Consider the following 12,697-nt stretch of genomic DNA (forward strand, 5'->3'; position numbering starts at 1 on the left):
AAAATATAGCCAAAGGATTTTTTTCCTCTAATTTAGCCCATGTGTAAAGATATGTAATACTTCATATAACTCTCAACAGTGTAATTTGTGTTTGTAATGTCTATCACAGTAATTGCTGATTATCTCTTCTAGCTTTTCCTTTTAAATGCATCCTCCCAGTCCCCTAATTCTGGGTTAGAGTCTTTCCTGTGATAAGCACATTCAATTTTCATCAGAGGAAATGGAAATGCCACATACACAACTTGTAATCTGCACTTGTGTTTGCCACTTTCCTCTGATCACACAAGGTGATGCTTCCACAGCAACGATCATCTCTCCACTCCAGGAAGCCATGCTTCTGTTAGAGCAACGCAAAAGTACATTGGTGGTTTCACCACTCTATCACTTGACCAAATCATACCTAATTTTCTGCCTGTCTTGTGTCCACATGCCCTTCCATCTGCTTACCAAAGATTATGAATAACTGATTGAATTTCAGGTCTTTTTTTTTTCTATATGGATTATTTAATAGTTTCTTTACAATGAGTCACCTTTTCATGTTTTTCTTAATCTTTTATTAATACTGGCCCTTTTAAATTTGCAATTAACATTTTCTTTAATCTGAAGATCTGAAAATGTTCTTTCAGAGGTGTGCTGAAACAGGTTAACAGTAGCTAAACTTTTATAAAGGTGTGACAAACGCAATATGTTATATGCAAAAAATTAGCAAGTGATTTATGAGATAAACCATAGAATAAATTAAATTTGACATTCAACACATGTTTTGGGCACGCAAATCTTAGTAATTTGGAAACGCACTGTGTTATAATTATGCGCTTACAGAATATGCTTCCTTCCAATAGATTTCCCAATTAGAAGCCAACTAATATGCTCAACCAATTAATGCTCTGTGTAATGCACAAACAATTGCAAATTTGATTCCTGCTGAAAGGTCTATTTTTCTATCAATATAGCAAAATGGGCTGAACTTTGACTATTTAGCAATCTCTTTTCTCCCATGCATAGGGAAGCTGGAAGGAGAAATGAAGTTGTGCAACAGTAATGCAGAATCAGTTCTGGAGACAGCAGGAACTACAGCTGAATCTTGAATTCTGGCAAGCTGACCTAGATATAGTAGTAGTGCATTTCCACAATGGTTTTCATGATTTTACCTTATTTCTGAATAATACCTGATGAAATGTCAAACCTAAAGTACAGCTGACAGCAAGGAGGCTGTTAAGTTACCATCTTGATACAGCAGGCAGCTTTCAACTTTTTCAGTAGGAAAAGCAAAATTTTTAGCAGGAGCTCAGCAGGTGTTCCACAGTATCTTGTTCATTGCCTCAGAAAAAATATCGCTTTACTTTCATTCTGTGTACTTACAAAATATGCTATACAATAAAAAGGATAGTGAGTAACTAATAGAAACATATGAAAATGGTTGTGAATCTGCCTATTCCTGTGCAGCCTGGCAAGATGCTTTGAGCACAGAGGCTTGCCAAAGAAATAAATATGTAATCACACCTGCCAACATTCACTCATTCAAAACTACATTCTTTCATATTGAATTAATTTTAAGGTTGTCAAGTTTTGCCCTCTAGGAATAAAGGACATTTACTGTGGATATTATGACACGTTGACAAAAATCTCACTGCTACTCATTCCCTGAGGACCCTGAATTTGTGATGGAGGAAATGGTATTTCATCTAATAGCCCACACAATGGCAATGTACTCATTTTGGAGTAATTCTGTTCATGTTCATATCTTGCTTTTAAAAGCAATGCTCCCTTTCCATGCCAAGAAAAGCGTCATCTGTAGACCTGCATTCGAAGCACTAGCAGGTCGTTCAAGTATTTTACTGTAGTCTCGGCTAACACAGGGAGGGTCAGGAAGTTTCTTTACCCTGCTCAAAGCCTCTGTGACAAGGCTTTGTTCTGACCAACTTGTCAGACGGATGCTTTTGACAAACTGCCCTAATAAAAGCAACAATACCACTGAAGCCACCTATAAATCTTCAATAATAATTGAATTCTATAATATTGAATTCAATTCTAAGAAAGGAATTCTATGAATGACCAATTTTTTGTTTGGTTTTTGGTACAAGCTAATCCCCTGTGTCTTCATCTTCGTCTCTTAGAGAGCAGTTACATCTCTCCTTACTACCCCTTGCTGTTATTGACTAAAACTGATTTATATTTTAATACTTTACCCAGTTTTTTCAATACAAACCCCATGTGTTTTGCATTCTTTCCAACCTCTGTGTTGTCAATACATGATGCAGCCCTACAAACACTTGGTTCATAAGTGTCGGAAAGGTGCCTCCTAAATTAACAAAATCACATGGTCTTGTCTTGAACTGAAAGGCCTACATTCATGATGAATAGAAACAACTATTTTTCCAGTGGGATTTGCATGTGCAGCTTAGTGAAGTTCAGCAGGTTGTAGCACTTGGTACTGCTCAGGCTGTTCAGTAAATTATCCACCTTGTCTTATGACACAGCAGGCACAGCCTCAGTGTAGTATTATCTGTAATCCACACAAAAACCTTGACTCCTACTTCTTCCACTTTATCACTCTTCAGTAAAATGACCAGTGGGAAGAGCCCTGTTCGAGTAGTTAGTTACCTCCACAGGTTATCCCAGCCCAGTACACTTCATTCTGTGCTGTCTGGTGGTCTCTGGTAAGGTTAGCGTTAACTCTTTTATCAGGTATATCTGGTCTGTCAGAAAATACTCCCAGACATATATAGAAGTCCCTATGAGTTCTGCTTTCTGGGCAGAGCAAAATTCCCTCAGTCTGATGTCCTCTAAGGGAAATTTGACTTTCAGTGAGTAAACCTGGCAGCAGGGAAGTCAGGGATGCCTCTTCCCAGCTCTACATAAAGTTCAAAGCTTCTTCACAGATAGAGTAGCTTTTCAAATCTGTAGTGTGTAGGGTCTGCTGTATAACCTGCGTGTGAAGCTTCCCTGTCTTGTCATTAAGCTCATTAACCATTCCAATGACTTCAGAAAGTTCCCGCCCAAGAATTTTGGGTCTCATTAGTGGTTGATGGCAATCCTCCAGACTCCCAGCATGTTCACCACCCTAGTACTCCTCTCAGCTCATGGTTAGGCACGGTTGTATCACGTCCATCAAGCCCAGCTGTGCCTTCCCAATACAGAAAACCAGCAGGAAGCCACAGGTCAGGGCTTCTTGGAGTAGAACTGAAAGAGCAGCATCTCTGTCAGCACCCTTTTTAGTTACAGGCATCCCACACCCCGTGCTTTGGGCATCGGAACCAACTGTTATGCCCTTCCTGAGCTCTGACTACAAGAAAGAGATGACCGAAGGATTTGTGGAAACTGTAGTCCACTACTGATGCTCCTTACCGACAGGCTTGTAATTCTTTGCCTCACCCCACATTTTGGCCAGAACAATTCTCAGACGCTGCAAGCAGATAGCTTGCTCTGCCAAGATAGCTTCGGCCAGCCCCCGCTAGAGCATAGCTTGCCACTGACATCAACTTACTCCATTTTGTTGACTTTTGCTGGAAATCTGCCTTCATGCACTTTTTAAACTCTTCTCTGGCCCCTCAGGCTATCATGGCTGCATTTTTGTGATATGTAGAGGATATGGAATCCATATGGATCATCAACAGGCGCTTTAAATGTATGGTAGATCTCTTCATACGGTAGAGCTGACATCTTAAGGACTCTGGACACAGTTGGTCTGTTACTACGCTTAGTAACTAGGTTCGGATTTATTTTGCTTTATCTTCTTTTCTTTATCTTTCTTTTCTCTATTCTCCCTTCATCTCATTCTTTGCTTCTGAAGGTTGTAATACATACATGTCAAACCCTTCACCTGTAAGTCAGCATCAGAAAGTATTTTATAAGAGCCTGAGACACCTTTCTTCACTTTGTTATCCCACATCTCCTATTACTCTGGCAGAAACCTTATAGCATTCCTCAGGTATAATAAAATCATTTCCCAGCTCTCCCTTTCTTTATAATCCATTCGTTAGCAGAGTTGTGAGGTTTAATAGATACTTCAATAAAGCTTCTGCTTTTTGAAGACTTGAATTTTCAATTTCTCAGTCTGTCTGAGTTTTAAAATGTCAATAAAGTTTCTTTGGATAAACTACAGTTCAACACACTTCTTGGGTCTAGACTGTTAGAAGAGGTCAAGGTAGTCCTTTTGATTTCTGCTATTTAATGAACATCTTCCTTTCTTTCAAAACATGTGGAATAGTTTTCAGTACTTTGTACTATCCTTTTTTTTAATTGAGACAGACTGCAGAAGTTAGGCAATATCCAGCAACACCAACATTGCTGCTGACTGCTTTGCGGCTGTATCTATTTGAGCTCTCCTCAGGTACTTGTTCAAACCATCTTTGGGGCTGATACCTGCTCCTTCAGCATAGTTTCTGACTGCTTCCCACACTTCGGCTTCAAACTTGTCCCAGGTGAGAATGAGCACCTGATGTGGCAGGCTCTGATCACCTTGCATTAGTGACATTTTGAATTCCTTGGGACTCTTTCCAATATCTTAACTATTTTCTACCTAAGTCAAGTTTTTAATCTGCTTTCACCAAACTCTGTTAGGATTTGAAGCGGAACAGCATTGATCTGCTGGGTTTACAAGTAGGGTCTTCTCAACCCAGTGCAGATGCTCGCTTCTACGCTTTGAATAGCAGGGTGAAACATATTCAAATGCATTCCTAGAGCATTATACTACCTGAGTTTAATGATCGTTATACACACAGGAATGGAAACACACACACACACACACCGCACACACATATAGAGGGAGTCTCTCCCTAGGCTTGCTCTAACAAATTGCACCAGGTTGTTCCTGCCTTCCCCTTCCAAGGGAGCTCTAACTGACTCTGACTTTCAACACTGGTACTCCAAAGATGACTTGGCAACTGTCTTTTAGGTCTTAGGCAAACTACTGATTTCATTTGCCTAGCTGTTTCTCAAAGACAACTAGACAGTTTTTTATGTAACAACCCACTCCCCACATCTACAGATGGAAAAAACAGCACGGGCAAGAAAACAATCTTCCATATCCTGCGGTTTACATTCTCTCCCCAACCCCTGTCAGATACCACATTCTTTAGCTAACAATCCTACCATAGATTTATGGTGAAATCACCATTAAGACAAGTTAAGATGAAAGCAAATACATTTATTTACACATGGAAAGCAGATAGAAAAGTTACTAAAGTTCATACAAACCACAGGTGATAGAAAGGCAGGAAAATCGTGCTTATTTCAAGATCACGTCTAAAAGGCCCTCCAGAACCTGTGACAAGCTGTAAACACCTAATCCATATAGTTGGGGTCTGAGGACATTTGCAGAAGAGCACTTCAGATTAGATACCATGCTTGCTTTTGTAATTCATCTTCACTTTCGGTCCTTCTGAGCTTTCAGTCAGCTTAAAATCATTCTCTAGCTCTGCCTGCAATCCTTTCTTAATTCAGTCAAGAAGACGTTTCTATCTTTTCCCCACCAGCTTGCCTGCTGCTCCCTCTTGCTTTTAAAGCGCTCGCATCCCCTGGGCACAGCCCAGCTGCAATGCCTACCCAGACAGTACCAGATTTGGCCAGCCACTGCCTCATGGCTGAACCCCAAACAGCTCATTAGTGCACCCCGAGGCAGAAAGCCCTCCACCAGCGAGCGGGGAAATGTTCAAAGCCTCTCATTATGCACGTTATGAACCTTACATTCCATGTGAGCACAGGGAACACTAATTACCTTTTCTTCAATCACGTACTTGGGATTCGTGAAGGTAGCGTACTACTGACCGTGGTTTGAGAACTGACATAGCTTTAACCAAATCATCTGAACATGAAAATACACGTGGGGGTACATGAGGGATACCGGAGTCATTTGAAGCAGAGCTCGATGAGGACCCACATAAACGTATACAAAGCAGGCTAACGTGTTGGATCCTACACTTTTATGCCTTAGACCCGTATATGCACCTGCCATGCAAACGTATGGGTGAAAACCATCTATGCACGTGAAAACGTGCATCTATTCCGCCAGTGTGCCATGTGCTGAATGGTTTCTCCCTCGTTGTATGAACCCACGATCACTGTTACCCCCCACCCCACACACCCACACCCCCCCCCCCCCCCCGCAGCAAACTGCCGCTCAGCAGCCGAGACCTGGTTGAGTCACTGCCCTCGGTGTCTTTACCCGCCCTGTGAGGTAACACACAGGCTCCCCCCAGCAGGGCTCCGGCGCTTGGGGCTCACACACACCTCTCCCCCAGCCGCCCTCAGCGGGGAGGAGCGGGTAAGGGGCGGAGCAGCAGCATGACGTCACCGAGCAGGAGAGTTTGACGGCGGCACCCCGCGAGGAGACCCCTTGCAATCTCCCGCGCTTTCCCTCCCCTCCCCCACCGCCCTGCCCCAGCTCGGCGTCCCGGCACGACCCCTCCCTTCCCGCACCGCCCGACCGCGCCTCTGACCAATCCCGCCGAGATTGCCAGAGCCGTCCGCCAATGAGAGTGCCTTCCCCGCCTCTGCCTCCCACCTCCGGCCCGGAAGCGCACCAATGAGACAAGAGGAGGCAAACTCCCATTGAGGGACGGTTGTTCAGTCGCTCTTCCCCTCGCCCCACGACGTCATAGAGAGGGCAGGCCAATCGGGAGCGAGGCCCCGTGCGTCGCAGCCAATGGGAGCGTTCGAGAGCGCGGCTGGCGCGGCCGGCCCCAGGGGGGAGCCGGGAGCTGAGCGCGGCGGCGGCGGCTCCGCCCCCTCTCTCTCCGTCGGCTGGCGGCGAGGCTGGCTTTCCCCCTCCCCGCCTCCCTGTCCCCGCCCGGCCGGCCTCGCTCTCTTTCCCTTTCGCAGCAATGGCGGCGACGGCGGAGCAGGAGCAGCAGCAGTTCTACCTTCTGCTGGGCAACCTGCTCAGCCCAGACAATGCGGTCCGCAAGCAGGCCGAGGTAACGGGTCCGCCTCGCCCCGGCCCTGGGCGCCAAGCCGGCCTGTCAGACCTCCCAGACCTTGCCGGAGGGAGCGGGGGGGTGGGGGGGGGCAGGGAGGCGGCGGGGCCGGCCGAGCCCCACGTGTGAGCAGCGGCACCAGCTGCTGCCGGGGCGGCCCGGGCCTTTCCCCCCCGCCGGCGCCGGCCCTCCGCGGGGGAACCGGGAGGTTGCGCCGGTTCTCCCCGGCGGGCCGTTGGCGAGGGCGAGGGCTCCGGCCGCTGGCGCGCGCCCGTGCGAGTGCGGGCGCGAGGGGTCTCGCTCCCCCCCACCCCCCCAGCGGCCGTCCGTGTCTGGCACCGCTCGGCCCTCGGCCGCCTCGTGTCCGCTCCCCCTGCCGCGCCCCGCGGGGCCCGTGCGAAGCCTCCCCCCCCCCCCCCCCCTCCCCGGGGCTGTTTCCCCCCGTTGCCCATGTCGAGACGGGGCCTGGGGTGGCTCCGCCCGGGCTGGCCGGCGTGACGGAGCGCGGCCCCGGCTCCGCCGGGGAGGGGGAGGCCAAGCCGGCGGTGGGTGGTGGGGGCCGGTCCTCGGTGGCTCGGGAGCGGGGAAGGGGAGCCCCAAACGAGGTCAGGGCGGGTGTCTGCCCTCCGTGGGTGCGGAGCTCGGGGGGGCGTGATTGAAGCGCTGCGCCGGGCGGCGGCTGCACTTGTAGCCTCGTTTGTGCGCTCCCGAAGCGGCCGTCGCAGGGGGTCCGTGTCCCCCGGGCGTGCCGCCCGTGCTGCGGCCGCAGCCGCTTCCCCGGCCAGCCGAGGTCCTCTTCTGTTGCCACACAGTAGTTTGGTTTCTAACTTCGGAATGGCCCGTGTATTCAAGTGTTTCGTCAGCTAAGAAATATTTTACTAAAAGAAGCATTTTCAATATACTGAGTTTCTCTGTTATCAGCAAAAACTTTTCAGATGTGTTATTTCAGCTAAAATTCTTTGTGATGGCTAAGCCACGTTAATTCTTTCTCTCTGTCATGCTTAAGACTCCATTGTCAAGCCTAGTGGGGAATCTCGCCCATTGAATTAAACACTAGTGTCTAGGTTTAGCATGAATTCCCACTGCATGGCTGCATCGGGTCTTTTATCGCTCTCATCACTTCAGCGGTCAGCAGAGTTCAGCGCATTGTTTGGTGAAGAATAAAAAGTATTATTGTTCCTGATTCTGTAGTAAAAATTCCTAAAATATAATTTGGGAATGAGAAGGAGAGGAGACATACATTTTTAGAAAGCTAGCGAAGTTCAGTATTGATTACCGCAAACACTTTTGAGAGAAGCAGCAAGAATTATTCCCACATTCCTGAACATAGAACAGGAATGGAGGCCATTCGCTGGGAGCTGAATTTCTTTCTCTTCTCAACTGCCTGCATGTAGCATAAGAACATTTATCACAACTTTTTGAACTTTATTAAAATTGTAACAAAACAAATTTATTGGACAGCTGTGTCATAATGCCTATGAAATAAAACATTCTTGGAAAAGAAGTCTAAAACTTAGATTCTTACAAGTGGCATATTCTGTCAGAAACTTGCTTGGAACTGAGTTGGAGTTTTTTTAATCTTCATAGATACATATGCATTATGGTCAATCAGAATAAGAAACCTTAATTGTCATGATAGATTACCAAGATTTTCAAGTCCATTAGTTTCATATACAAATACAAGTGAGTAGTATAACTCTTACTTACTTAACTGCACTGAATCTGGCATAGGTTTCTGCATATTTCTAAGGTGTATTGCAAGTATTTTTATGGTTTAGGATCATTCAGAGTGGAAGGGTCCTCAGGAGGTCTGTAGTGCAATCTCCCACTCAAAGCAGTGTCAGCTATCAGGTCAGACCAGGTCACTTGGGCTTTGTCCCATTGAGTCTTGAAAACCTCCAAGAATGGAGACTGCACAAGCTCTCTGAGCATCCCGCTCCTGCTTGACTGTCCTCATTAGGGCAAAGAGGTCTGAACCTCTATCCAATCTGAACCTTGTTTTTTCAACTTATGCCTGTTGTGTCTCATTCTTCCACTGTGCACGGCTGTGAAGAGCCCAGCTCAGTCTTCTTCATGATGGGTTAATGAACTTGTACCTAGAAACACAAATCTGTCTCTCTACGGTGTAGCTGGATTGACTTTTTTTTTTTTAAGTTGTTTGTTTCTTCAAGTAAGATTTCTTTGGATGAAAGTATTGCATAGCCTTTAGAATGTCTGCTTACTAAAATCATGCAGGACTCATATTTGATCTTAAACATCTGCATAGTCCAATCAGTTTTTTAAAGTGTGCTTACTGTTGGAAGACAATATTGAATACTATAGGGATTCAAACAACTGCAGGTAAATTGAATAGCAGGTTTTCATTTGTGTCCAATGAAAATGAGTGAGAATGAAAAATGGATAGACAGGGAACCGAAGGAGACAGACTTGGGTTATTTCTAATAGGCCTGGTCATTGAAATTAGGATGAGGGGTGTTATGTTGAAGACTAGACTTGATGGAGATGTAGAGTCATACCCTGTTTGGGTGGGGGTGTAGTGAAAGCTGTGAAAAACAGAAGGGGGGGAGGAAAGTCTAATCACCTAAACGCTGTTTTTATTTAAGTATTCATGTATATGGATCTGTGTATGTGCTAGCACACTCATAACTTATTTTGACCAGTTTGCTGAAACCTGGTTCATTCATTTTATCTCCCATTAAAAATTACTGGAATATTGTCTGTTGACTATAAAAGCTTGTCTTTCTCTTATTTGTGTGTCTGTCTTCTGATAGAGAAACTTTTATTTACTTTGTTTTGGTGATTTTATGCTCTTTTTTAAAATATATTTCTCAGCTTTCAAAGAACGTGAATACTAAGTGTGGATAATAGATATTTGCTTGTATGTAGTTTGAAAGTTAGTTATGCTGTGTGAGAAATTTGTACCTCTGGATAAGGTAGCTGGGGCATTAATCGTGAACTAAAAGAATACAGTGAAGATGTAGCAGGATCCAGGTACATAGTTAGGGCATAGCCAAGGCTGGTAATAAGATGGGTGGAGCCAGCAAAGTAGTCCTCCACCAGCGCAGGGGGAAGGTTCTGGTTTTGGCCATATGTTCCTCTTGCCTACCTTGCCCTGGTGCTCTTTAGCATCCTCTGAATCCAGTTTACTGAATGGACAGAATTATGCCAGTGAGCAACTGCATAGGTTGTTGCCATTTCTAATGTGTTTTAACAACTCAAAATAGAATTTCATTATTATCAGAATTGGCATGAGGGAAGCCACCTTTTACAGTGCTTCAGCTGCCTATGAAAGCATATCTTCAGGTCCATGCTGGGCCTGTGTTTAGGGAACCTTCTTGTTTCTATATTTGTCTTTATATTTGTAGATAATAGTGCAATATAAAGATATACATTCATGGAAGTGGTTAATCTGAGAAGACTTCCTATTCTGACCCTAAACCTCATTTAATTTTGCAGTTTCCGTGAAATGATTCGATTAAATGCAGGGATTCATTGGGGATTCAGAGTCTCATTGACTGTGAGCGTTTATTAGCAACTAGAGAGAATATGAAGTAAGAATTGACTCCATGAAGGAGGCCTACTAGGAAGCAGGTGCAGAAAGTGGAGGAAGATGATGTCTAATATTAAATGTGTGATGGGGAAACTACTTTATTGAAAATAGCAGGTATATTGTCAAGGTGTGTGAATTTGCTAGAGTAATAGAAAGAGCTGCTGCAATGGTAAGAATGGGAAGTAGGCAGGCAGGGAACTGATTGAAATGAACCGGGGCTTTGTGTAGTAGGCTTGTTCCTTGAGTTCAGGATGGGATAGTGAATATTTGGAAAGGGTGGAGTAATTTATCTTCAAGATCGTGTCTGCAAAAAATAACTCTTTCAGAGTTAGTAAGTATAGAACTATTTCTGAATGTTTTAAGTGGTTGCTCTTCAGCTTGTAATTCCTCTGCTCTTACCTACATAGGTTTAGTGTATTAGAAACAAGCATTTATAGTTTTAAAATGCTCACGTATACTATGTTTTGGATAGCAAAAGGTTTTTTGCTCTGTGCTCACTCTAGCTTCTAAGTAACAATCTAATTTTAAAAGCCATAGTGAATGAACTGCACGCCAGAAGTGTGAAAGACAATGTAACTGAACTTCTCATTAAACTGTCCATTTTATTAAGAGGGTTTCCCTAAGGGGGAGACTAAATAGTCTCTCTTTCTGAAATTCAGGCAGGAGTTTAAAAATGAAAAGTTCTTATTCAAAACATGTAGTTGAGATGTGTGACTGCCACATGACATGATAAAGGCCATAAAAAGGTTCAAAAAAAGAACTGGACAAATTTTTGGACTATACATTTGTCAGTGGTTATTAACCTGTTGGTTATAGTTCAGTGTCAGGCTTCCAAAGTTCTTAATCATTTGATGTGATAGAAGCTACAGTGGATTCCCAGGAGGATACGTGTTCTGTGTATGTTGTATTTCCAGGAGGGTATGTGTTCTGTTTCTGTTGTATTTCTTAACTCATATCGTAAGTGGCCAGTAATAAATAAAATAAATAAAAGGGAAGTCAATTCATATTAATGCTTAACACGTGCTTTCTAGTAATTGTTTACAATAAGCTGCATCCCTTTTTATGCAGGAGACGTATGAGAATATTCCAGGTCAATCTAAGATCACGTTCCTCCTACAAGCAATCAGGAATACTGCTGCTGCTGAGGAGGTATGTCTTAATAATCTTTGAATTCTGCAGATTTTCAAGGGAACTTGGAGAAGGGGGGAAGAAATCAGTGCTGGTCATTTTGGGATAAATGAACAAGTCAGGCATTAACTGAATCATCTTAATTTACTGCACTTTTATAGAGAGACTACTCATGTAGTTTGTTCCATGTCAAGTTCACTAGCTGAGACTTTTTGATGTAGGACATTTAGTTTGAAAAGTAGTCTTTCATAAGTGACTGCTGAGATCTCCATTGTTTTCTGGTTGTGTGTTTTGCTTAATGAATGGGTTCTTTCCTTAAAATGTGTAACTAATATATGACTGTTAACTGTGATGTTCCTTCAAGTTACGGTTGAGAAATGCTTTCCATTTTGGGGTCCTGTGCCTAAATATGTTAAACTTATGTATCATCTGAAACTTCTTGTGCTTCTCAAATCGGAATTGGAGGGAGATAAGGTAGCAGTTGTTTTGCATGTTTTATTCAGCTGGCTTTTGTAATTTGTCCTATTTGGGGAGGATATGCTCATTAAGTCATCTAGCAGTGTTATAGAATGAATGGAGAGCAGTCTAAGCACTATATAAAATTTTTCTGTGGGCATACAGTAAGTGTGCCTTTTAGTTATTCCTTAGTTTTGTAAAGGTTCACACACTTCAGCAATCAGTATTGGTAAAACTTATTCACTTGGATATGCAGAGTGAAGAACTACTAAGCTTTCAAGGTATTACAAACTTCAGAGTCACTTAAAAGTAAAAATGTTTGACTTTTTTTTTTTTTAAATCTAGAGTTTTACTGAACAAAGGAAGGATGTAGCCTGTAGAATTTCTGAACAATATTATGAGAGAGTATAAATGTGCTGTTTTCCTCTGGATAATGATCTCTTCTGGTAGATTGTATTCAATTTAGAGGTAGATGATATTTGTGTTTTTTAATGCTCAGTAAGTATCAGCTTACTGATACTGATGCATATCTACCTACAGAGCAGTGTTCTGACAGAATCCTTCAATATTATACTAGCAACTGGTTGCATAAGAGCTGTGTAGTTTTCCCTCCTGCCCCTCTGAGATATTTCAAATGATAGAAAGC

At 43.7% G+C, this 12,697-nt stretch overlaps 1 protein-coding gene across 1 annotated transcript in view; it reads left to right on the forward strand.

Moving 5' to 3' along the window:
• The first annotated feature begins 6,824 nt into the window (after window positions 1-6,824).
• IPO5 (importin 5) overlaps window positions 6,825-12,697 on the forward strand; it is a 43,878-nt gene continuing 38,005 nt past the window's right edge. Inside the window, exons 1-2 of the mRNA XM_050896039.1 lie at window positions 6,825-6,917; window positions 11,536-11,616. Of these exons, the coding sequence (XP_050751996.1) occupies window positions 6,825-6,917; window positions 11,536-11,616 (174 nt within the window). The remainder of the gene's footprint in view (window positions 6,918-11,535; window positions 11,617-12,697) is intronic.

Source organism: Gymnogyps californianus, chromosome 1 (assembly GCF_018139145.2).
Source record: "Gymnogyps californianus isolate 813 chromosome 1, ASM1813914v2, whole genome shotgun sequence".
In the NCBI taxonomy this organism is placed as follows: domain Eukaryota; kingdom Metazoa; phylum Chordata; class Aves; order Accipitriformes; family Cathartidae; genus Gymnogyps; species Gymnogyps californianus.